The following is a 27,294-nucleotide window of genomic DNA, read 5'->3' as shown; positions in this document are numbered from 1 at the left end:
ACACACACATTCACTGACAGACACGCACTCACTGACAGACACATACATTCACTGACAGTCATACACACACACACATTAACTGACAGACACACACACAATCATTTACAGACGTATGATACCAACTTGGAATCATTTTCTTGTTGTCATTCTTTATTAAAAGGTCGCCATAAGCATCATAACCTTTACAACCCCTGTAGAAGTAATGTTGCCTAGATCCCCCTGGCACCGTCCCTAAGTGTAATATTAATCCATAAAGCAAAAGCCTAAGACAAACCAAGGGTCTTCCTCTTTAGATGTTGCGATAACAAATCCATATTGTTGTATCCTTCTAATGATAAGAAGTCAAGATTTATTGCTCAGTCATCAGGCTATCTGTTTTCTGCTGTTGTGTCTGCCAGTCATTTGAATGGACTGGAGGACCATTTGCACCCTTTTGAAAGATTGATATATGTGGTGAGTGCTGGTCTGTGGTGTATATACACACTGTGCAGCACTGAAACAGGAAGCACCTCTAGTGGCCATCTGAGGAGTGACTACTTGAGGTGTCCCAAGGCTGTAATGTAAACACTGCCTTTACTATGAAAAGACAATGTTTACTGCAAAAACCCTGCAGGGACTGACAACACTCACCAGAACTACAACAATAAGCTGTAATTGTTTTGGTGACTATAGTGTCCCTTTAAATATACACTGAGAGCCAGAACCAGTGGGTTCATTTAATACTATGAAGTCTGTTTGGGGACATAAACTTATCTCAAGTAATCCAATATGCGGGCAGTATCAACCATATTAAGGATAGAAATATAACACCTTTATGGAAAAAAAACATTAAAAAGATACAGAAAAAAAGATACAGAAATATATTTTGTGCACAATTTAACATTTACTTATTTTGATATACTATAATTGTTTATAAGGGTCATGTTTGTTTATAATACAAGTCCCTTTCCAACCCACCCCCTTTTTTCTTACCCCAATTTATTGTTATTTTTATTATTGTTAGAATTTTTTTTTATTATTACACTATTACTGTAATGCTTTATTATCATAATTTGTGATAAAGGCACTGGAGAGGAGACTTTGTGAACGGTTTACCACTAATAGTAGGCCAGCGTCAGGGACCTCTTGGCACCATAAAAATGTAATTTCAAGTTGTTATGCTACATTTAATACCAAGTGGAGAGCTTAAAAACACTGTTCACCAATATGTGAGAAACCAACATATAAAAACTGTATATACTTATACAGAGAACGATTCTTCAATTGTTCACAAAGATCACTCTGTCAAATATTAATGAGGTTTCCTGTATACATGTAAGGGAAAAAAGAAAAAAATATATAATAGTATAATTCTATAAATATTACAGTGCTTGAGGAAATCAATAGGACTCACACTCACATCATGCGGAAATGGAATAATAGTTCAGTGATTGAACATTTAGGCAGTCATGCAGTCTCTTGTAAACATTAGTCAATCGCAGTATTCCACATTAAAAAGTTCATTCCACACATAAAAACACATAAGATGAAATTTAAAAGAAAATTCAAGCCTTTTACTAACTTATGCTGGTGAATGTACTGCGGCTAACATGCTATCAATTACATAAGCATTAAGTAAATACTCTGTTTCTGAAAATTGCGTGGGGTCCTACAATGTCTGCCCACCAGTCTGGCGTCACTCCATTCAGTCTACGCGTTTCGCCTTCTGGCTTCGTCGGGACATGGGTTACTGTTCCTCCATCTTCATGGTGGGTATTTACAGGGCTCCAAACTCCAAACACAAAGTTCTGATAGATTGAAATAAGTAGATAACTGAAGTCCGTGTTCTCTAATAACCTCAAATAAGTTCACATAACATGACACCTCTGTGTCGTATCTAAAATGCTATAATATTGCCATTTATCTCTGTACTGTTACACTGCCTAGACAGTCATAAAATACAGGAATACAATGAAAGAATCTGAAATATATAAAAATATATGAAAGCTATATACATGAAGGTTTACAAGATTATTCACTGAAGGGAAATTTGCTGAAAATTCAAAGTGAATGTCAAATATAAGGCCAAAATAGCCAATCTGAAGACAGAATTGGCTTGAAGAATGTTTCTAAATTGGCTATTTTGACCTAAATTTCAACTTTACCATGCAATCATTCTGAAGTGTTTAATCTTCATTGGAAACAAGGTTCAACCCACTGTTATATACAGTCTGTTAATTGTAAGTTCATTATGAGAGGTTATATAATCACCGCTTGTAATTGTAAGCTCATCCTGAGAGGTTCTTCAGTTTACTTATATAATTTCTTACTCACTGCACATTAGCATAATCTGAACGGATGTCTTATTAAATATTTCGGCCTTTTGCCTACATGTGTAATCCTCCTGCAAGGTGCCACATAGTAATACTTTAACCAGAGTTGCAATTAAATATTTGATGAACTATGAATAAGTAAAAAAAAAAGTTGGGCGTGTAGGAGTGTACAATTGTGATTAATAGTACCTTTTAAACCAGTCTTTCTTCTACTTGCATCCAGTCTGGTTTTTAATGCCCAGGTAGGGTAGAATATCCAGTGTCAACATTCCTTAAACATTGGGGAATTAAGGACTTCTCTGTATGTCCATATATACTATACATACAAGTGCAAGCAAGATCTCTAAAAGTAGATAAAGTTTGCAAGGTCATCATTTAACTTTCATTCCAAAATGGGATTTAATGACATCTTAGAGAACATTGGAGGGATCAGCCGTTTCCAGGTACTCCATACTGCTATGCTGCTGCTTCCTATGTGCTTTATGGCATGCCATAGTTTTCTGCAAAATTTTTCCGCTGCTGTACCAGCTCACCACTGCAAGGTACCACTGATGGACAATGGTACCAGAGACTACGGTCACGTTGACTTTTTATCCTTCATACCAGTGGATGAGAATCAAAAGCCCAAGTCTTGCCTGCGTTACAGAGAAGCTCATTTCGATATCTGGACAAACAATTCATTGACCAACAGCACAGAGCCATGTGGTGATGGATGGGTCTATGATAAGAGTGTCTTCTCTTCCACCATCATCACAGAGGTAATGTAACATGTCTATGTTTAATATTGCCAATTATTTTCTGTAGAATTGTATATATTTTAAGACTACAAAGTTGATCCATTTGTCGCAAGAATTTCTATTTTTATTTTTTCAGTTGTTGACATTGGTAAATGCTTTTGTGATCTTTCAATAACTGAATTAGTGATTTACAGCAAGAACATATTTATTAACTTACAGGAACTAATACGCACAAAGTGAAATATATTATCCTCATGTAAAGGTACATACTAATTGAGAATGAAACTATATAAATGCACACTAAATAAACACTAAGAATAATAGGAAGATATAATGACACAAAAAGATACACACCCACACAAGGAAATCCAAAAAAAGGGAAATAGAAAAAACAGAGGGAAAAATAATAATAAATAGATAGGTTCGATTATTAATAACATTTTTGCCAAAACCTATGTCTTAGGTTGATTCCAAATCCTTGGAACAACCCGTCGTTTTTTTAATGTAAATACAAAAAGAGATTGTTTTCTTGTTTTTTAGTTTAATGGTAACTTCTGGAGAGAGAGAGCCCCAAGAGCAGATAGAAAAATTGAACTTGAGTTAGTTTCAATAAATGCCCGTGGGATCAACACACCCTGTAAAAAAATCACAAACACAAAACCGGGTACAAATCTGCTCCCTTCAAGAAACTCATTGGATAAAATTCAATAAAAATACAATAGGTTCAACAAGATACCCCACCATTATAAGTGCCGCTTTAAAAAAAAAATAAAAAAATAAAAAAAGAAGTGTGGCATTTCTGTTTTAAAAAAATGTCCCCCTAGATATTAAATATGAAGAACTAGACCCAGAAGGCCGGTACATCATTTTAGTATGTGAAATAAACAATAAACTATTTACAATAGCTAACATATACACACCGACAAATCTACAATAAACTTTATTTAATAAAAGTCTTTAAGAAAATAGAGCAGATTAAACAATGATTGGTATTAATAATGGGGGACTTTAACTGCGTAATTGACCCTCTGAAGGATAGGAAGAGCCAGAATGACCGAAAGAGTAAGATAGTAAGTGAGAATAGAATGCAAAAATGACTGAATAACTATAATTTCAGAGATAAATGGAGAACACTTCATCCCTCTGATCTGGACTATACATGCTACTCTAGAACATTTAACTCTTATTCCAGAATTGACCTTATGTTGTGAAATGTGACCATGCTGTATCTAGTTAAAAGAATACAGATACAGGATATAACGTGGTCAGATCACAGCTCTATTATGTGAGAATATAAAGATACTTTTGATACCTTCCGTAAAGACTGGCGTTTAAAAGATTATATACTACATAAAAAGAATAAGGTTGATGAGATTGAAAAAATAATTAATCTCTTTTTCTTAGTAAAAAAATAAAATAAAGGCACACCAGATATCACGGTCTGGTGCGCACATAAAAGCATAGTTAGAGGTCACATAATAAAAATGGCATCCAACGCAAAAAAGAAAGGAATACCGCTTTTATTTAAGCTATATATAACATTAAGCGATTACAAAAAGCAGAAAAAAAAAACCTCCACACAAATAGCAAGGAAGATTAGAATAGAATAGAAAACAGATAAACAACCAGCCAAACAGTTAGAATCCTTACAATCTAAGTGGTATCTAAAGGTCAATAAGCCAGAACCACTAATGACCAAAAAACGTAAAAAAGAAAAACACAAAAGAGTATTATACAAAATAAAGGATAAAGAAACTTTTTTAATGGCCCCAGAAAATAATAGGATAAGCGTTTGAACATTTTTATCGGGATCTATATAATTTACCAGAATAAATATACGTCAGGGAAGAAGAAATTGATAAATTCTTCCAAAATATACAAATGCAAAAATTCTACCCAACCAACTAAAAAAGATAAATCAACCCATAACAGAAGTAGAGGTGAGCAAATCAATAGATAAGCTTAAAATAAAGACTGCTCCAGGCCCAGATGGTTTTACAAACACATTTTATAAACTAATGAAAGAGCAACTAAAAGTAGAACTCTCTAATATGTTTAATTATATAACGAGAACAGGATGATGTCCTGGAGAGTTGTTGAGAGCGAACATTGTCCACATCCCATAAACAGATAAAGATCCAGAACTGATTGGTAATTATAGACCTATTTGGATAATTAATACCGATATTAAAATTCTTTCTTCTATTTTTGCGGAAAGGTTAAAAATAGTTATACCACAATTAATTAACAACGATCAAGTGGGATTTATACCAGAGAGGTCCTCAATTAACAATCTTAGAAAAACAATAAATATATTAGTAGAAACAGACAACAACAAAACCCCTTTACTATTATTATCAATAGACGCAGAGAAAGCATTTGATAGGGTTGGATGGGGTTTCATGTTTGCTACCCTAAAACAATTTGGAATCACCGGTTTACTACTACAAGCAATATCCACTCTTCATACCGACCCATCAGCAAAGGTCACAGGGTCAGGATTTACTATACAAAACTTCAATATAAAAAATGGGACAAGACCAGGATGCCCTCTTTCCCATTTATTGTACATAATGGTGTTAGAACCTCTGGTGATTTCAATAAGACAAAATAAAAAAATAAAGGCTTTACTAACATGTAAGGACAAACAAAGCTAAATATCTATGCAGATGATATCTTACTAACACTAGAACAAAAATCTCAGCCCCAGAGCTATTGAAGGAGATAAATAAATATTCTAAAGTCTCAGGATATAAAATTAACCTAGAGAAATCAGTATTCATTGCTAAAAATATGAATAAAAGATTTACTAACTTTCTTGTACAAAATATATGGCTCCCTGAAAATAAGAACAGGCTAAACTATTTAGACATAACCATAACTCCAGATTTAAAAGACCTAATTGAAGCCAACTTCTTACCCTTATTAAAACAAACCAATAAAAAAACTAAGGGACTGGAAAGGATTAGGCTTCTCTTGGTCGGGTAGAATTAATATTCTAAAAACATATATTTTACCAAAATGGCTGTATATATGGAGAATGATCCCTCTCAACTTCCCATAAAACTGGTTATCTTTACTACACTCATCCTGTTTTTTTTTTTTTTTTATTTTTTATTCAGAGTTTCTTTATTTTGTGATGCATGAAAGTTTACAACATTGTTTGTATAGCCACAACAGCTCTAACAAGCGCAGTGTCATAAAGTGTTAAACATATTCGTGGCATGAAAATGACGTGCACATATTTTAGTTAATTAAACGTTTCATAGTATTGTTAACAAGTGTCCCGTGAGGATAGTAAGAGTAAAGAAAAGAAGCATGAGCTTAATATTGAGTGAAATTGTAGCAAGTATGTGCCATGAGGAGCACTGTTTACGTAATTTTTACATACATTAGTGAAGGCAAATATGTGCATCAAGGGTAATATGGAGCTTTACAGTTTCCTGGTACAGCGTATTATGTAACAGTAGAACAGAGAGTAACGTAAGCTGACAGCGCACAGTTTAATCAAATTTGTATATTGGTGTAATGCCTAGTTAAGCATAATTAGCTAAACAGTAGTAACGTAGGTCAGTGCAAAGCGTAGTATCGGTCTCATCATGTTATAAAACAAAATTAGTCCGCCTGAGGTGGAGGGACATAAAAAAAGGGGGGGGAGAAAGGGCCTACGTGAAGTCCCCAGTTAAGCACCAGTGAGAATATGTCTCAGAGGTCAGAAAGGGGTCTTGTGCCGTGCACGTGCGGCCGGGCATAATAATACACCTGAGGTAAAATAATAGAGGGAGGAAAGTAAGAGAATGGTAATGGATATAGATCCTATGCACTGTTGCCTTCGCAGAGGCATTATAAATCAGAGGATAGACATATAGTGCACTTAGTCTCCTGCGCGGAGGCACAAAGGGTTACATTTATAGGCATTATTAGATCAATTGCGTTTAACCAATGTCGGCATAGTGTACTACCCAGAGATAGCTTGTCCTGGTTTAATTATGTCAATCTTTCTTTTATTAAGGCACGGATGAAGGGTACAAAATAAAGAAAAGGAAATGCAAAGATTTTCACAGCATAGGGTCGATATAACAATATCACCGTTAAATACATTTCCGCATTATTTTCAATGCCTCATTTTTATCTTTTAAGAGTCGCTTAACGTACATTTATCTTAACTAAACATAAAACATGAGTAAGTGTTCATACATATGTAACAAGAGGAGAGCAGGCTATCAAACCTTGTTGATTGGTCTATAACGGAGTTCCAGTTATACTTGTGACACTCAAGTAGCCATATCTAAGATTCATCAGAGTGTTATATTGGCATAATATCTCAATGTATGGCTATTGCCGACTGAAGCATTACCACACGTAAGTAGGCTTAAAGTAATGGTAAGGCTTAGAGTAGTGGTAACACTGGCGCTTTTGTTACGGAATGGGCCAGTTTTAAGGTTAGGCACATATTAACTGTAGGCATAAATCATAACTGTATTCAATTTACTAGCTAGAGTGAGTGAAAAAAAGAGAAACAAAAACATTGCTAGATTACCTGTGATCATACACGTAAAGCAGAACATACTTTTCAATCTGAGCAGTAATATATAGCTCCTCATTTGCAGTGCCCGCCAGATAGTATGGATAATCAGAGCTTCATAGCATGCATGAATAGGCTTGAATGTCACAAGCTTACTAAGTACGGCTGCGGGTATGCAACGTTATTGAGGATACAGCCTTATTATAGTGGTGCAGGCATGGAAAACTCAATGTCGGCTTAAGTTATGTAAAATGAAATAAATGACAGATGAAACTTAAGCTAGCAAGAACTTATGACTTTCAGCTGGTGTCAGGGAGAAATAAACAGCATAAATGAAATAAACAGTTTAACCTTGCAGTACTAGCTATGCAGGTCGGGCATTATTATGCTTTTGAGCATGCTTGACCTAAAAAGTGTCAGTGTCGCCAGTGTTACAGGCTAGGTCGTCTGATCACATAGGTTACCAGGTTTAAGCGATCAAGTCCAATGAAGCTGGTTTCCGTCCTCTAGGAAGCAATGTCCCGGGGTGGGCAGCCATTAGGGGTTGCTAAATGGTATCCGCACGGACAGTACATGCTGTGCCCCAAGGTGTTTTCGGTCGTGGGCGACGAGAAGTGGGGCTGCGGGCCGACGGGCCATCTGTCAGCCGATGCCCCTGCTGGGGAGGCTGGCATCTCGCGCTGATCGAGTCGGCAGGGGTTGGGCAGGTTGTAGAGTTGAGGATTGAGCACCCCAGCCCCAGGCCGGTATGAAGGCCAGCACCTGTGGGCCACAGACACGGGATCTCTTAGTGGAGGCCGGGTCTTCCCTCTGTTGGGCGCCTTGGAGAGCTCGGATGTTTCGCCATCGCCTGCGACGGTTGGGCTTCCGGCGGTGTGGCTGGTGCCGTGGAGGTGTTCTCCGGGGGGCCTTCGGCCCAGGAAAGAGTGCTGTGTGGTCAGACTTTTGTTTTTGCCTCTGCGACTTCACCATGGATGCTGGGTAAGTAATTGTTAAAGATTGCAGCGCTTTCGGGTGGCCCCTGGCTTGAGAGTGGTTAGGTATCACTTTCTTCCCATATACTGGGGCCCCTTGCTGGTCGGCAGTGGGTCGAGCTTCTGGGTTGACAGGCCTCCGAGGTTTGTCCCGTCGGCATCGGGCTTTGGTGATTACCTGCCCGGTTGGGAGTCCCTCTAGGTGAGTGTCATGCGAGTTCCCTTGTGTGGACCGGGAAGCGTCTCTCATTCTCCTCTCCAGCCTAAGCCAGAAGGCCTCAAAGATGGCGCTGATTCTGTCGTCTGAGGTTTGCTGCGCCTCTGCCGGGGGCCCACGTGGGTGGTCCGCCATGTCAGGTTCAGTCAGCTTAATTTGTAGTTGTTGCCGTAGAGCAGGTGAACGGCCTCCCGGGACCGGGATAACCCCCGCCGGTCCATAGGGGGGAGGACGTGGGCCCGTAGTCAGCCTTCCAGCCTCGTGTGGCAGCGGGAGAGCGGCCGTCTCTCCCGCGCCTGTCGGCTTCGTTGGACGAACGGAGTAATCTCTCCGGTAGCTCTGCATGATGGGAGTCGTTAGAAGCCCCTTTGCGCCACTGCTATCTCGGTAGCTTAATACTTCAAGTATAGGTAGTTTTGGGGCTGATATATCAAAATCTATGCCTCTGGTAGCAGGAGCTGTTCCGATTAGCGTCCGCTCTGCTTGGCGGTCAGGCCCCGCCCCCGTCCTGGTTTAATTAGAGGCAATCTACTAACACATAACCATAATTCTCGTAAGAGAGGAGTATGTGATACCACTGATTTGACAGGTTATGCTTAACAATAATTTAAGTATGCAATTGTTATCGTACTTTATGCTCTTCTGCTTGTCAGGCGTAATATGCGGTAAGTAACACTAAAAAACTACGTAACAGAGTGCGGATAGCCAAGAGAGTGTATCCCTACTGTGGGAGGTAGCATATCGTCTGGCTGAAGTGCACCATAACTTAAAAATATGGCAGGTAACAGTATGGCAAGTCCGCTTAACCCTTCTGGAGGGAGTCCCTCATGGCCCTGCTACCACATCGTCCCTGGGTCGCTAGGCCACCTTCCATCTTCCCCCTGCCGATCTCCTTTCACCGGTCGGGGCCCCCGCCATGCCGTGGGCACTCAGGAGCTCGTGCTGACCGTTGGACCCCACCACCAAAGTCCTCCGGCCGTCTACTCCCTGCACCTCCCCAGCCCTGCGTGGGTCTCTTGATGTGTGTACTCCTATGTCTCGCCCGGTGCCGGCCACGTGTTTGGGACCAGCGTCTATCCCCCACGGCCACCGGTATGTCGGGAGGTTGGCGCAGTCCCGCCCCACCAGGCTCACAGCGTCGGGGACTGGGCTCTCCGGGGACCCCCCAGACCCAGGGGCCTCGGGTACTCACATCTCCAGTGGTCCAGTTCTCAGCGAGGGGGATCTGTCTGGCGCTCAGCTCCGCCAGGGCCGATGTGAGCCGCCCATGCCAGTCCCCCCTTGTGTTTCTCTGCCGAAGGTAAGTCCTCGGGCGGGCTTCATTCCGGTAGCCTTTGTAGGCGGTCTGCTCGGACCGCATGCGGTTTCTTCCGCCCTGGGGTGTGCCGCAGCCATGTGGCCAGGATTGCCTCCCCCAGCCAGGTGGGGGGGTACGGGGCCGGGCCGCCCCTCACAGCTGTGTCTTCCTCCATGCAGGTATTGGTGCTGGCATACCGCTATCTTCGGGCTGCCAAGTAGCGTGTGTCTTTGGGAGCCTTCATTATCCACGGTTATGACGGTGAGTAGGCCCAATTCTTTATTTTAGGGTGTTCCCGGCTCGGAACCAGCTCCTATTTGGGATCTCCGTGTAGCTTAGATGTTGCTGGTTGCATATATAGTAGTCGGTTCTGTTTTTGGGCCGTCTGAGTGCTGATTTCTGCTATTTTTCCGGGCTCAGGCCGGGAGGCAGATTGTTCTGCTGCCTCTCCGCTCGGCGGACCGGCCACGCCCCCCACTCATCCTGTTTTAATTTTGTATGGGGTGGCAAAAAAGCAAGGGTTAAAATGAAAAACCTGGCTAGGTCAAGGCAGGATTTAAGATTGGGGTGCCCAGAAATTTTCCAATGTTACCTGGCTAGCAGACTTTTCCACACATTGCTCTACCCAAACAATGCGGCAACTAAAGAACCATGGTACAAAATGGAAAAAATTTAAACTGGGGTAAGCACTCTAACCTCACTGTTTTGGGTCTTAGACTTGAATAATAAATCTATTAAAGAGGCATGGAGCAGATACTAAAGAATTAACGAGCTGGTGGGATAAACTCAAAATCAATATAGGACTCAGAAATAATAAATAATAGAGGTGCTTCCATTTTCTACCATTTCAGATATGCTAGAAAATATAAAAATAGATACCTGGAAGACCGGTGGGATAAGGGAATTCGAAAATATATTAGTGGAACATAAAATGAAGCCCTTCAACCAAATTATGGAGGAATTTAATATTTCCACTTAAAAATAAGATCTACTTAAAAATAAGGGGGAGAAATTACAAATCTCAGACATCTTCTCAAACTAAAGAATTATAGAATTATAAAAACCTATTGGCAAAATGTGCCAAAGTTATATACAGATGGAGACACGATAAACCTATAGGTCTGATCAACAAATGGGAAAAAGAGCTACAAGTACACATAGAAGAAGCAGAGTGAATACGCGCCCTAAATAAACTATACAAGCATATACTTTGCCTAAACCTCACGGAAACTCTAATAGATGGTATATAACACCGAAACGCTTTAAAAAAAATCTTCCCAGAGGCATCAGAAAGGTGCTGGAAATGCAATGTTAATGAAGGTAACTTGATCCACAGTTGGTGGCAATGCGCAACCATAAGTCAATATTGGAAGGATGTAATTAAGGTAATATATCAAATAACAGAAATGAAACTAGAATTCAAACCTGAAGTGGTCCTGTTAAACCTAAATTGGCCTAAAATGTAAAAAAAAAGTAAAAATCGTAACGTTACATATCATCACGGCAGCTAAACTACTCTTAGCACGAAATCGGAAAATAGAAAAAATCCTATATACTCAAGACCATGGGCATCGGGTGTGGGCTTTAATTGAATTAACAAATGTACATGTTAGTGTCCACCATATAAATATTGTCTAAGTCTCCCTCCCCTCTAGTAGCTATGGGTCCCCAAACCCCTAGCCACCCCCGAAACCCAATACAAAAAAAATCCTACCTACTCCTTACCCTTATAATAGTGAGGAGAGGCAATACGTCTAAATACCTGTATAAAAATGTCCTACTTACATGTCTGAGCCTTGGGCTTAGGCTGCAGCCTTGGTCACCCAATAGGGAATCCTGCTCTAGTTGGAGCTAACACAAAAATTTTAATAAACAAATTAAATAAAACTCAATCAAAGAAAGACGCCAACAAGTTATTTTGTACAGTTTATGAGAAATTGGTGAGAAATTGAGAAATATAAGAGAATATGATTGCATTTCAGTTCATCCCAAAACCAGGAGTTTCCTGGAGTGTTCATGTCTTCCATTTTGACTCTGTTATTTTAATGTTACAGTGGAATTTGGTCTGTAGGTTTCGGAAGATGAAGCAGGTGGCTCAATCGATCTATATGGCTGGAGTCTTGATTGGAGCAGTACTGCTTGGGGGTTTAGCAGACAGGTAATGCATGTCTTCTCTATAAAACAGATATATACATCATGACAAATATAGAAAAATACAGTTATTTAAACTCTAAAATAGATACGATGATACGATTACTGTCTTAAATGCATTCGTGTATTAAATAGATGCTTAGAAATAATAGAAATCTACTGATTTAATTTTGCTGTTGATATGAAAATGTGGTTCTTATAAAATTTTGGGTCAACCTAAAGTTTAAATTCAAGGGTGCACCTTGGCACCTAGGACCTAGGTGAATGCATTGTCAGCTTATTAAATGGACACTGCAGAACCCTTAAGCTCTTCAATTTGCTGAATTGCTTTATGTGTGAAGACTGTGTCCTTTTTCAACCTGAAAAAAGTGCACATTTCAATAAATGTCACTTTTATAAATTAACCTTTTTACACCCCCTGTCTGTCAATCAGACAAACAAACAGTAGAGTGTCCATTTAAGATGGAAACAATATATTGCAACATAACTTATAGGATTTTAAAGAATACTTAAAACTCCTTTTGTATTAATTACTGAGTGATTAGCTATCAACACATCTGGATTATTGGGTATGTATGCGGGAAGCACAGAGGAGTACTCTATACATGGTTGAAGATCCACAAGGGTATAAAGATGTTTCATCACACAACCGTGGATCCAGGGCCAGATTAAGAGCCCAGTGGGCCTGGTGCTGACAATTATGAGGGGCCCAAGTACAGAATCTCATCGACCAAAAACACTAAAACAGTCCTACCTCCCAAGCGTCAGGTATCTAGTGGAGATGTTGCCGAAGGGAAACTCAGAGGATGCTGCTATTAGAAAACTCAGTTTCTCTTAAAATATGCTCTCTCTAATTCATGCTTTCATCTTTCAAGTAAATCCATACCCCCTAATAGCAGTGTCCAGTGAAGAAGGAAGTCAATGGGCGGTGTAAAAGGATGGGCCACTGACGCGGATCATGTAACCAGAACTCCCGAAAGGGACGAACATGCCCAAAAAGGAGGCAAGTGTGCCAAAGAATTGGAAGACTAGCCTGGCATTAATGCATTTTAGGCTGCCTGCTAATCATGTATGCTGGCCAACAGCATCCTGAGCTTGGCATAAATGCGTCTAATGATGCGCCCGTTTTGTGCTTTCTAAGGACTGTCCCCTAGCACTCACATGTCAACTTGTCTCCTTACCTTCTTAAGAGCAGGCAGAAGCTCCTGGTATGTAGTCTGGAACAGAGAAGAGGTGGATGTAGTGAGTGTATAAGAAAGGGAACATGCCACAGTGTTAGAGAGACCAAAGTCAGCATTACCTTAACTAATTTTATTTCAGCTTGTCCACACAAGTTTTGTTTCCATACATCCCTCTTAAGATAACATACTTAAGCAAGAGTATGTGAAGAGTAGTTGTTCCTCCTCCACCTACTAACTTGACCGCCTCAGACTTTGCAACTCACTTCACTGACAAGATCTTTACAATTAGGGAAGAGATCTCTCATCTTTCTTCTTCCCCTTACAATACTTCCCCTAACCTCACTCCCTCTGCTGTTCTATGTTCATTCGCACCCGCTACATTGGAAGAGGTTTCTGCTCTGCTCCAGTCCTCCCGCCCCACCACCTGCTCCCTAGATCCAATTCCCTCGCATCTCATCCGTACTCTGTCTTCTTCTCTTTCTCCACCTCTCACTAAAATTCTTAATCTCTCTCTCCTCTGGTATATTTCCATCGCCCTTCAAACATGCAACTGTAACCCCAATTCTAAAGAAGCCCAACCTTGACCCTAACTCTCCATCCAACTACCGTCCTATCTCGCTACTGCCTTTTGCATCCAAGATCCTTGAAAAATTGTGTATGCAAGATTGACAGACTTCCTCGAGTCCAACTCTCTGCTAGACCCACTTCAGTCTGGTTTCTGCGCTAAGCACTCTGTGGAAACGGCACTGACCAAAGTATCCAGTGATCTACTCACTACAAAATCTCATGGTCACTACTCTATCCTAATTCTCCTTGACCTGTCTGTGGCTTTTGACAATGTTGATCATCAACAGCTTCTTCTAATCCTCCGCAATATCGGTCTACAAGATATTGTTCTCTCCTGGTGCTCCTCCTACCTCTCCCAGCGCTTTTTCAGTACTTCTTTCTCTGACTCTGCTTCTTCTCCCCAACTCATCTCTGTTGGTGTCCCCCAAGGTTCAGTCCTTGGTCCCCTACTGTTCTCCATCTATACTGCCTCCCTCGGTAAACTCATTAGCTCCTTTGGCTTCCAATATTATTTCTATGCAGATAACATGCAAATCTACCTGTCCTCTCATGATCTCTCACCATCCCTCTTGACTAGTGTCTCTGACTGCCTCTCTGCTATTTCTAACTGGATGGCTGCCCACCTACTTAAACTAAACTTGACCAAAACTGAAATTCTGGTCTTTCCTCCCTCAAGTGTTGTTACTCCTGTGTCTGTCTTCCTCCAAGTCAACGGTGCTACCATCAGCTCCACCACGCAGGCTCGCTGCCTAGGTGTTCTCTTTGACTCTGACCTCTCCTTCAAGCCTCATGTTCAGTCTATCGCCAAATCCTGTCGTTTCCATCTCAAAAACATTGCGTGCATCCGACCCTACATAACGCCAGATGCGACTAAGGTGCTGGTCCATTCCACTGTCCTTTCTCGCCTTGACTACTGTAATCTGCTTCTAAGTGGTCTTACCTGCTCCCAACTTGCGCCGTTACAGTCCATAATGAATGCGGTGGCGAGGCTCATCTTCCTGTCCGCCCGCACCTCCCATGCCTCACCCGTCTGTCAGTCCCTACATTGGCTTCCTGTAAGGTATAGGGCTCAATTTAACATTATGGTTCTTGCTTTCAAATCTCTACATAATTCTGCTCCCACCTATCTATCCTCCCTAATACACAAGTATGTCCCGTCTAGGCCCTTACTCCCAACTCTGATGCTCGCCTTCAAGACTTCTCGAGGGCTGCACCGTTCCTGTGGAACTCGCTTCCCTCCTCCATTAGATGCTCACCCAGTCTCCACTCCTTCAAAAAATCAATAAATACCCACTTCTTCATAAAAGCGGATCAATTAAACTGTTAATAACTCCCGAATGATTCCTCTTTTGCAACTGTCACTAGTCTAATACTACCATTACCTTTTTGTGTCACTTTCCCCACTCCCTCTAGCATGTAAGCTCATTGAGCAGGGCCCTCAACCCCTCTGTTCCTCTGTGTCCAACTGGTCTGGTTACAACTGCATGTCTGTTCGTCCACCCATTGTAAAGCGCTGCGGAATTTGATGGCACTATACAAATAATAACATAATAATAATAGTTAGGGTTGCTACCTTTCTTGGAAAAAAATACAGGCCTGACTAATTTGCACAACTAATTATGTATGCCTGACATCACATGATGTAAATCACAAGTAGTGACATAAGAGAAAATTCTGTAAAATCAACAAAAAACTACTTACAGTTTGATTCTGCTGTATAGATGGATTGCTCCCAGTATTTCCCTATCTCCCAGTGTCCCATAGTGTCTGTGTCCCCATGTCTCCCAGTGTCCCCCTCTCACTAGGGGACTGTCACGACAGTGACCCCTTCACGCAGAGTGCAACCTAACTATAGAACGTATACCGGACCTTAGAATGGCCGGGCTCACGTTAGAGTAGTCGAATGGGATAGCCAGAGGTCAAGGGATAACAGAAGTCGGAATAACGATTAACAAGCCAAAGTACAGGGAACCAGAGAGTAGAATAGTCAAATAGAGTAGCCAAAAGTCAAATACCAGGAGAGAATATCAATATTACATAAAGAGCACTAAGGGAACCAGCAAGAACCACACTAGGGCGTCTTACTGCTGTCAAGACAGCCCTTTTATAGTGTGGTGTGTTTTGCTTTAAAACCACGCCCCCAAAAGGTCCGGGTGCGTGGTTGCGTCATGATCTTGTCGGCTTCCAGCCGACGGCAGTGGCGCGCATGCGCCGAACTTAGAAATTCCGCTCTGAGTGAGCGGCCGGCGTCAGAGGTGCCGTGCCGCTCAGTGAAGGAGGATGTTGTACAGCGTGGGTCCGAGGATGACAGGTAAGGTATCGTGACAGTACCCCCCCCACAAGGACCGCCCCCAGGGCGGTTAGAACGCCTCCTTTCAAATAAACGAATCAGGCGGGGGGCGTGCACATCAGAAGCGTCCACCCACGAACGATCCTCAGGACCATAACCCTTCCAGTCTTAAAGGTATTGAAGTTTACCCCTAGAAAAACGAGAATCCAAAATAGACCTCACCTCATATTCGTTTTGTCCCTCCACAACTTCAGGAAGAGGAGGAGGGGTATTACGAGTAAACCGATTACAAATTAATGGTTTGAGAAGTGAGACATGGAACGAATTCGGTATTTTCATATTAGAGGGCAAACGAAGACTGTAACAAACAGGGTTGATACGTTTGAGAACCTGAAACGGACCAATGAATCTGGGAGCGAATTTCATAGATGGGACCTTAAGTCTAATGTTACGGGTACTTAACCACACTTTATCCCCGATCATGAACGTGGGAGCAGGTTTACGATGCCTATCCGCATTGGCTTTGTACACACTAGCCCTTTGAGTCAATATTTGTTTAACCCCTAACCAAGTCTCCCTCATGTTCCTAACGGTGTCATCAACACTTGGCACTCCGGTAGAATGAATGGAACTCGGTAAAGTTGTAGGATTAAACCCATAATTTATAAAAAAAAAAGGGCTGTGTAAAGTGGACTCATGGACATGATGATTGTGAGCAAATTCTGCCCATGGTAACAAGTCCGCCCAGTCATCTTGATGAACCGAAGTGAAACAACGGATGTATTGTTCCAGGCATTGGTTCATCCTTTCTGTAACCCCATTAGATTGGGGATGATAAGAAGAGGAAAGGTTAAGGTTGATACCTAACTGTCCACAAAATGATTTCCAGAAACGAGAAATAAATTGAGGTCCTCTATCAGAGACAATATCATGGGGTACCCCATGTAAACGGACCACTTCTCTTATAAATATATACGCCAGTTCAGATGATGTAGGCAATTTATAAAGAGGAACCAAATGAGACATCTTGGAGAATCTGTCAATTATCGTTAATACGACAGTGTAGTTTTTTGAAGGGGGTAGGTCTACTACGAAATCCATAGCAATACTTGACCATGGAGTCTCTGGAATAGGTAAGGGCATGAGGAGTCCTATAGGACGACCCTTAGGCGATTTTGTAGTGGAACAAATATTACAAGCAAGGACAAACTCACGCACATCCTTCTTGTAGGAAGGCCACCAGAACCGTTCCGCCAGCAATGATGTGGTTTTATGTATCCCTTGATGCCCTGCCATTTTGGAGTCATGCATGAGGGATAGTACTCTATTCCGATAGGTTAATGGCACATATAGTTTTCCTTGTGGAACAGTCAAGGTAGTACGATCTTGGAATGTAGAGATCTCTTCTATTAATCCCGATGAGACTTTTGCATGGACAGTTGCTACAATACGATTATGAGGGATTAAAGAGGACATAACTTCATTGGAGGAAGTAACAGGTTCATATTGGCGGGATAGAGCATCAGCCTTAATATTTTTTTACCCTGGCCTGTATGTAACAACATAATTGAAGCGATTGAGGTATAAGGACCAACGTACTTGTCTGTCAGACATTTTCTTGGCTTCACTGAAGTAAGAGAGGTTTTTATGATCTGTAAAAATGGTAACAGGGATGGGTGACCCTTCAAGCAAGTATCGCCATTCTTTAAGGGCAGAAATAATTGCCAACAACTCTCTCTCCCCTATATCGTATCTCTTCTCAGTTTCCGTTAATTTTTTAGAAAAAAACCCACAAGGATGCAATGGTTGATCATCCGAAGGTCTTTGAGATAGTATTGCTCCTATCCCTGACTCGGATGCATCTACTTCTAGTATGAAAGGACGAGAAGGATCAGGGTGTCTTAATACTGGTGCTGAGGAAAAGGCTTCTTTCAATAAATCAAAAGCTCTTTTAGCTTCAGTACCCCATTCCCTGTGATTTCTTCCCTTCTTAGTCATAGCAGTAATAGGGGCTGTTATTGAAGAGAATCCTTTTATGAATTTTCTATAGTAATTGGCAAACCCCAAGAAGCGTTGGATTGCTTTAAGTCCAACTGGTAAGGGCCATTGCTGAATGGCTTCTAACTTTTTCGGCTCCATTTGGAAACCCGTACTAGAAATGATATATCCAAGGAAATGCACTTCTTCCTTGTGGAACAAACATTTCTCCAATTTACAATAGAGACCATTCTCTAATAACCTTGAAAGAACCGATCTGACATGTTCATAGTGTTCGTTCATGTTTTTAGAGTAAATCAGGATATCATCCAAATATACGATTACAAACATTTGTAAAAAGTCTCGCAACACATCATTAATGAAGTCCTGAAAGACTGCTGGGGCGTTGCACAAGCCGAAGGGCATAACTCGATACTCATAATGACCATAACGAGTATTAAAAGCAGTCTTCCATTCATGCCCTTCTTTTATTCTGATTAAATTATATGCCCCCCGCAAATCTAGTTCAGAAAAGACAGTAGCTCCTTTTAACCTGTCAAATAGTTCAGTCACTAAGGGAATAGGATAAGCATTACGGATAGTAATCTTATTCAAACCTCTGTAATCAATACAGGGTCTTAAATCCCCTTCTTTCTTGGATACAAAGAAAAACCCAGCGCCCGCGGGCGATGAAGATTTAGTGATAAACCCTTTCTTTAAATTCTCGGCAATGTACTCCTCTAATACTTTATTCTCGGCCATCGACAGGGGATAAACCGTACCTCGTGGAGGCATAGTACCAGGCAACAGTTCAATAGGACAATCATAGGGATGATGGGGAGGTAATTTTTCTGCTTCTTTAGGTTCAAAGACATCTTTAAGATCAATATATTGGTTTGGTATTTGGGTGGTCAATGGTTCCATAGTAGGTATATTGATTAAGCCTACTGGTTTAATCGGAGTAATGCATTTACTGTGACAAGAATCTCCCCACTTAATGATCTCCTTCTTTTCCCAGTCAATCGACGGATTATGCTGAACTAACCAAGGAAACCCAAGTATTACAGGAAAAATAGGAGATGTTATCTGTTGCAGAATGATAACCTCCCTATGAAGAAGACCTGTAGATAATACTAGAGGAATGGTCTCCTGGGTAATAAGAGGTATCGATAATGGTCTACCATCTATGGCCTCAACGGCCAAGGGTGCCGATCTTTTTTGGAATGGAAGGGTATTTTTCTGCCCGAATGAGAGATCTACAAAATTCTCAGCAGCCCCAGAATCGATTAAAGCAAGGGTGGATACTTTCTTTCCCTCCCATTCTAAAGTAATAGGTAGAAGAAGCCGGAGATCTTTTTTATCATTGAAGGAGGACATACACATAACACCCAAGGCCTGTCCCCCTTGTGAACTTAGGTGCGTGAGTTTTCCGGCCGGTTAGGACAATTCACTCGTGTATGTCCCTTCCTGCCACAATACAAACATAAACCTTCCATCCTACGGTATTGTCGCTCTGTCTCAGACAATCTTGTAGCCCCTAATTGCATGGGTTCTGGAGGGGTTTCGGACGAGGGATAGGTTAGAGCAAGACGTTCCGGTATTCTCCTAGGTCTCTCTCTGGTATTCTGCCTATACCTAAGACGTTCATCAATATGAGCTAAATAGGTTATTAGCTCCTCTAGAGTATCTGGTAAATCTCTTGTGGCCACTTCATCTAGGATTCTATCAGACACTCCATTCAGGAACACATCTACGAATGCTTGTTCGTTCCATCTGACTTCTGCAGCTAAAGTACGGAATTCCAAGGCATAATCTACTAGAGAACGGGTACTTTGTCTTAGACGCAATAAGGATTTGGCAGCGTTAGTCTTTCTGCCTGGGGTATCAAAAGTTCTCCTGAAAGCTGCAACAAAGTTAGTGTAATTAAAGACTATGGGGTTGTCATTCTCCCACAAGGGATTAGCCCAGGTTAAAGCCTTATCTACTAACAGGGTGATAATATACCCGATCTTAGCTCTATCGGTAGGGTAAGCTCTAGGATGGAGTTCAAAATATATGCTTATCTGATTTAGGAACCCCCTGCATCCGTTAGGATCACCCCCATACCTGAGAGGTGCTGTAGCCTGATTGGAAGTGCCTGTAGGTGGCACTTCCATGGAATGTTCTTGGGGTCTCAGACTAGGAGTCTGCTCCTCCGGCTGGAGATAAGCAGTGCGGTTGATTAATGTTTGTACGGCGAGGGCGATCTGGTCCATACGATGGTCCAGCTCCTCAAACCTATTGTCCGCACCAAGCCCAAGAGGGTTAACACCTGCAGGGTCCATGGCCCTAGTGTAATGTCACGACAGTGACCCCTTCACGCAGAGTGCAACCTAACTATAGAACGTATACCGGACCTTAGAATGGCCGGGCTCACGTTAGAGTAGTCGAATGGGATAGCCAGAGGTCAAGGGATAACAGAAGTCGGAATAACGATTAACAAGCCAAAGTACAGGGAACCAGAGAGTAGAATAGTCAAATAGAGTAGCCAAAAGTCAAATACCAGGAGAGAATATCAATATTACATAAAGAGCACTAAGGGAACCAGCAAGAACCACACTAGGGCGTCTTACTGCTGTCAAGACAGCCCTTTTATAGTGTGGTGTGTTTTGCTTTAAAACCACGCCCCCAAAAGGTCCGGGTGCGTGGTTGCGTCATGATCTTGTCGGCTTCCAGCCGACGTCAGTGGCGCGCATGCGCCGAACTTAGAAATTCCGCTCTGAGTGATCGGCCGGCGTCAGAGGTGCCGTGCCGCTCAGTGAAGGAGGATGTTGTACAGCGTGGGTCCGAGGATGACAGGTAAGGTATCGTGACAGGGACACTGTGAGACATGAGGACACTGAGACACCTTGGGAAACTGGGAGACTTGGGTACACTGAGACACTAGGGACACATGTACCCAAGTGTCTCAGTGTCCCCATGTCTCCCTGTCTTTTAGTGTCCCTAGTGTCTCAGTGTTCCCATGTCTCCCAGTGTCTGTGTGCCCATGTCTCCCAGTGTCCCTAGTGTCTTAGTGTTCTCATGTCTCCCAGTGTCCCTAGTGTCTAAGTGTCCCCACGTCTCCCAGTGTCTGTGTTCCCATGTCTCCCAGTGCCCCTATGTATCACAGTGTCTCAGTGCCCCATGTCTCCCAGTGCCCCCATGTCTCTGTGTCCCCATGTCATCCAGTGTCCCCATGTCTCCCAGTGTCCCCATGTCACTATTTGACACACAGACATGGGGACACTGGAAGACATGGAGACACTGGGAAATGTGGGGACACCCCAAGTGTCTCCATGTCTGTCTGTGTCCCAATGTCTTCCAGCGTCTCCTAGTGTCCCCATGTGTGTCTGTGTCCCTATGTCTCAGTGTCCCCATGTGTGTCTGTGTCCCCATGTCTCCCAGTGTACGCTAGTGTCTGTGTCCCCAGGTCTCCCAGTGTCCTCTAGTGTCTGTGTCCCCATGTCCTCCAGCATACCCTAGTGTCTCAGTGTTCCTAGGTCTCAGTGTCCCCAAGTGTGGCTGTGTCCCCATGTCTCCAAGTGTCCCCAAATGTCTCAACATCCCCAGACGTCTCCCTGTGTCCACCTGTTTCAGTGTCCCCTAGTATCTTAGTGTCCCCATGTTTCGCTGCAGCCTTTACCCCATCCCTCAATTCCCTGAGCTGTAGGCTGTCTCTGCAGGCTGGGAGCAGCTGTCTGGACTGTGTGTGCTGTGTAGCTGCTCCCCCGCGGATTAGTGAGTAGAGAGATTCAGGTATAGGCTGTAACTTCCTAGCCCTGCCTCTCTCCACACACAGCGACACCTACTGGCCGGTGCTGGTATTGCCGAGTAATCTCTGTTTATACATTTGGTTTTGCCGGTATTACTGAAATATCGGCACCGTCCAGGCAGCTTCAAATAAATACAGACATGGGGGCAACCCAGTAGTGTGTAAAAAAAAAAAAACACTTGTTTTTTTAAAAAGTACAATTTAAAAAAAAATAAATCAGTGGGCCTATTCCATGGGCCTGGGCCTGGAGCTGCCGCTCCATCAGCCCCTATGTTAATCCGGCCTTGCGTGGATCGATACCAGAAAGCAAGTGGGTAGTGGCAGAACGCTGGCTGTAAAGACAAGAGATCTGACGTGTTTAAAAATGTATCGGTGCAATCTCGGATTCTATTGAGGAGCTCAAGGCCATCCATAATTGTCCAAGTTTGTATGCTCCATCTTGGTGCTGGTCCTGTACAGATGGGTGCTATACAATCTATGATCCAGCACACGTTAGGGGTTGATCTTCCTTGGGTTTAAGAATAATTAATGGTACCTAATCCATTCTGTTTTTTGAATTTAAATCCATCTATGGTTTTAAATTTATTTATATGCTCGCTCAGTTTACACTTTGTATTTTAAGTTTAGCATTATAGTTATGACATTTTTAAATTAAGAATGAGTATAGGTATATTTTTGTAAAAAATCTGTGCACAATATATTGGTATAAACCTCAGGTTTGATTGATAGGGGAGAGTAGGAGAACCACTCTAAAGATGGCTTTCCTGCTCACCATCACAATGCTCCTCACCAGCAAGCATTTCTCACACTTGCTGGTAGAATATGGGATATTACACTATTCTGATGCTGCTTTGCTGGCAATGTATGTTGCATGTTGGCATTATACAGTGAGGGGAAAAAGTATTTGATCACCTGCTGATTTTGAACATTTGCCTAGTGATAAAGAAAGGATAAGTCTATAATTTTAATGGTAAGTGTGTTTTAACAGTGAGAGACAGAATAACAAAAGAAAAATCAAGAAAAACGCATGTCAAAAAAGTTATAAATTGATTTGCATGTCAATGAGTGAAATAACTATTTAACCCCTTCGACTTAGTACTTGGTGGCAAAACCCTTGTTGGCAATCACGGAGGTCAGACGTTTCTTGTAGTTGGCCACCAGGTTTGCACACATCTCAGGAGGGATTTTGTCCCACTCCTCTTTGCATATCCTCTCCAAGTCATTAAGTTTACGAGGCTGACGTTTGGCAACTCGAACCTTCAGCTCTCTCCAAATATTTTCTATGGGATTAAGGTCTGGAGACTGGCTGAGCCACTCCAGGACCTTAATGTGCTTCTTCTTGAGCCACTATTTTGTTGCCTTGGCTGTGTCTTTTGGGTCATTGTCATGCTGGAATACCTATCCACGACCCATTTTCAATGCCCTGGCTGAGGGAATGAGGTTCTCACTGAAGATTTGATGGTAGATGGCCCCGTCCATCGTCCCTTTGATGCGGTGCAGTTGTCCTGTCCCATTAGCAGAAAAACACACCCAAAACATAATGATTCCACCTCCATGTTTGACGGTGGGGATGGTGTTCTTGTGGTCATAGGCAGCATTCCTCCTCCTCCAAACACGGCAAGTTGAGTTGATGCCAAAAAGCTTGATTTTGTTCTCATATGACCACAACACTTTCACCCACTTCTCTTCTGAATCATTCAGATATTCATTGGCAAACTTTGGACGGGCCTGTACATGTTCTTTCTTGAGCAGCGGGACCTTGCGGGCACTGCAGGATTTCAGTCCTTCACGGTGTAGTGTGTTACCAATTGTTTTCTTAGTGATTATGGTCCCAGCTGCCTTGAGATCATTAACAAGATCCTCCCGTGTAGTTCTGGGCTGATTCCTCACCATTCTCATGATTATTGAAACTCCACGATGTGAGATCTTGCATGGAGCACCAGACTGAGGGACTGACAGTTATTCTGTGTTTCTTCCATTTGCAAATAATCGCACCAACTGTTGTCACCTTCTCACCAAGCTGCATGGCGATGATCTTGTAGCTAATTCCAGCCTTGTATAGGTCTACAATCTTGTCACTGACTTCCTTGTTCAGCTCTTTAGTCTTGGCCATGGTGGAGAGTTTGGAATCTGATTGATTGCTTCTGCGGACAGGTGTCTTTTACAGGTAGCGAGCTGAGATTAAGAGCTCTCCCTTTACCTGTATAAAAGACACCTGAGAGCCAGAAATCTTGCTGATTGATGGGGGATCAAATACTTATTTCACTCATTGAAATGCAAATCAATTTCTAACTCTTTTGACATGCATTTTTCTAGATATTTTTTTTGTTTTGTTATTCTGTCTCTTACTGTTAAAATACACTTACCATTAAAATTTAGACTGATCATTTTTTGTTAGTGGGCAAACTGTCAAAATCAGCAGGGGATCAAATACTTTTTTCCCATACTGTAGAGGAGGGTTACGCTGCTTGAGGAAGTGTTCCCAAGCAGGGTCAGTTGGGTGTAAATGAGAAAGGACAAACGCAGGTCTTTCCTGTCCCTTTGGTCCCTCAATGGAATAATAAAAACCTGCATCTTTTTGCACTAAAATATGGGAAGGACAATGCATGTGATTTCATCACAATTTGCGATTTCAGACAAAACCCCCTGATATTGGTGACCCTTTCAGTACAATTTTCGTGGTCAATATTCTAAGCTAATGTAGTACTAGTGCAGAATGCTATTGGTTCTTAAGAGTCCATTAAAATTAGGTTATACTAGGTTTTTTTGGTGGGATGTGTTATTATCAATTACATCATTGCCAATGTGTAGAGTTGACACCTGCCTACAAACAATCTCTCTGGGACACAAACCATTTTATCGTAACTGTGCCTGTATATAGTCATTTGCATCACCACTCACAGAAAGATCAAACAGACATCTAGAGAGATGAGGTAGGACTACCCTGAATAACACATACTGTCTTGATGCAGTTGTATGGGTTCTTCATTACTCTATCGACAATGATAGGAGTCCCCTGACACAATTTGTTCATACATTCACACACTATATGCTTGCTACCACTCAATACGCATTCAAACACTTTTCATGCAGTGGTTCACTACATTGACGCTATATATCCGTTCATTTTAACACACATTTACACTAAAATATGCGTCTGTGCCTATAGTCAAACTGACACACTGCGTACATACATCCAAATGTTACACACAATGTACACACGCATTCTCACATCTCACACTACCCACAGAAATACACAAATTGATTAATTTGCTTCAGTGTGAAACACAGAGAAATGCTTACAAGCATCTAGACACAAATACACCAAACAGAAACATTTTATTTCTTTCAACAGATTTGGAAGAAAGATTCTCCTGATGAGCTCGTACTTCATGATGGCTGTGTTTGGCACCTGCACTGCATTTCTTCCCAGTTTTGTGTGCTACTGCGTCTTCAGATACCTCTGCGGGATGGCTTTCTCTGGGATTGCTCTGAATACTATCTCACTTAGTATGTTGAAGCACCGCTTGTTTCAATTTGCTCCACATGGTATCACTTAAAGTACAACTCCCATGGTCTGAATGTATTTTATCTCTTTGACTGACGTAACAGAGACTTTTAAGTTAAATGAGCTTCTTAAAGGGTCCACCAGAGGCTGGTAAGGCACTCAGAATAAAATGTCTCTCCTGTAACAGAAAAAAAACAAAGGACCAAATCAGAATTGCCCCCATAAATTATTGTCAAATAGACTTGTGCATTGCATTCGGTTTCTCCCGAATCTCGTTTCCTCATAGTTTTGGAAGATCGGCAACTGGTGCAAAATTATAAACTCCAAAATAGAATATGGAGGATTCACTAAACTAATGGAATGTACAATTTTCATTTGTTTCCGTGATTCAGAGTTTGGTATGTGGTGCCAAATAAAAGATGATTCATGGGAAAGAAGATGATTGATGGTTAGGGAACAGCCACTAAATGTTGATTTTAGACACAAATCAAGTGAAAAGTGGCCCATAGAGAGAAAACACAAGGAGCAACAGAAAGAAAAATGTAGCCATAAGACTTGCTTTTCCCACAGAAATCTCACCTTAACAGTGCTCTCACTACTGCAAGGGATTCTGGGTAGGCATATGCAAATGAGCTCATCAAAGAACCACATTTTTGCCTAATAATTACACTTTATACATGGAGTCCTTGGAGTATGTGTCTGCTGGCTTGCTATGGAGGCTTGACGTTAGCAAGCCAGTAACCAACCTCATGCTGATGAGTTGCATTAACAACAACAACAGCTGTCCATGAGTGGTTCACTGGCTTTGCTCCTCTTCCTGAGTTGTGTTTCAAAGCTGTTGTATGCAGAAAGAAAGATTCTCCTGATGAGCTCGTACTTTATGATGGGAAGAAATGCATGTATGAAGTGGAATTATGAGTCAAAAAAGGGGTTCTTTTTTTTTATAGCTAATTTGCATACGCCCACCCAGAATCCCTTGCAGTAGTGAGAACACTGTTAAAGAGAGATTTCTGTGGGAAAAGCAAGTCTTATGGCTTGACTGGTGTGTATATTTGTGTTTAGCAATGTATTAACTATCCACTTACTTCAGGTGGAAGGGGCTTTCATCCACACATTTTTTTCCCGCATTCAACTCTTATATATATATTTCTACTAAAATAGTTGAGTGGGGGAAAAAGTGTGGATAAAACCCCCTTCCACCTGAAGTGTATGTATATATATATATATATATATATATATATAATATATACACACACACTTTCATGTGTATTCTAGAATGGGAGTACATGCACTTTGAATCTGGGCAATTTTTTTTTTTTAACTCTCCCCTTTCTAATACCATCTCCTGCCTTGTTTAACTTTTTATCATCTATTTGTCTCCTCACTTTACAATCCTTGCACAGAATATTTACAATCCTCTGAAATATTTTTTTTTCCTTACCTTAATCAGACCTGCGTACTGTCTGTCTCATGTCAGCCCCTTTATCACAACTCATCTTTAATTCTATGTATCGTTTTGCTCAGAAATGCTTTAGACTTGAGAAAGGGAAGATCTCCCAAACGCTTAAAATTTATTACACTATACCAATGAGAGACGAGAGGAACTAGCTCTTAGCCCAAGGGTATGGAGGATGAACAATTAAAACTTAACTTTTAATATGTACACAAAAAGGAGAAAAAAGGAGAAATACAAGTAGAGACAATCTCGAATGTTGCCACTAGGTGGATACAACACTAGACTGTGCTGGATATTAGCAAATAATAGAAA

General features: G+C 41.7%; 1 protein-coding gene across 1 annotated transcript in view; it reads left to right on the top strand.

Annotated features, from left to right (window-relative positions):
- The first annotated feature begins 2,538 nt into the window (after positions 1-2,538).
- LOC134578345 (solute carrier family 22 member 6-A-like) overlaps positions 2,539-27,294 on the top strand; it is a 49,329-nt gene continuing 24,573 nt past the window's right edge. The window contains exons 1-3 of the mRNA XM_063437331.1: positions 2,539-3,070; positions 12,117-12,220; positions 25,374-25,528. Coding sequence (XP_063293401.1) covers positions 2,705-3,070; positions 12,117-12,220; positions 25,374-25,528 — 625 coding nt within the window. The 5' untranslated portion in view covers positions 2,539-2,704. The remainder of the gene's footprint in view (positions 3,071-12,116; positions 12,221-25,373; positions 25,529-27,294) is intronic.

The sequence above is a fragment of the Pelobates fuscus genome, chromosome 12 (assembly GCF_036172605.1).
Source record: "Pelobates fuscus isolate aPelFus1 chromosome 12, aPelFus1.pri, whole genome shotgun sequence".
Classification (NCBI taxonomy): domain Eukaryota; kingdom Metazoa; phylum Chordata; class Amphibia; order Anura; family Pelobatidae; genus Pelobates; species Pelobates fuscus.
Note: the sequence above shows the minus strand (reverse complement) of the source record. Positions and strands in the feature narration are given on the sequence as shown.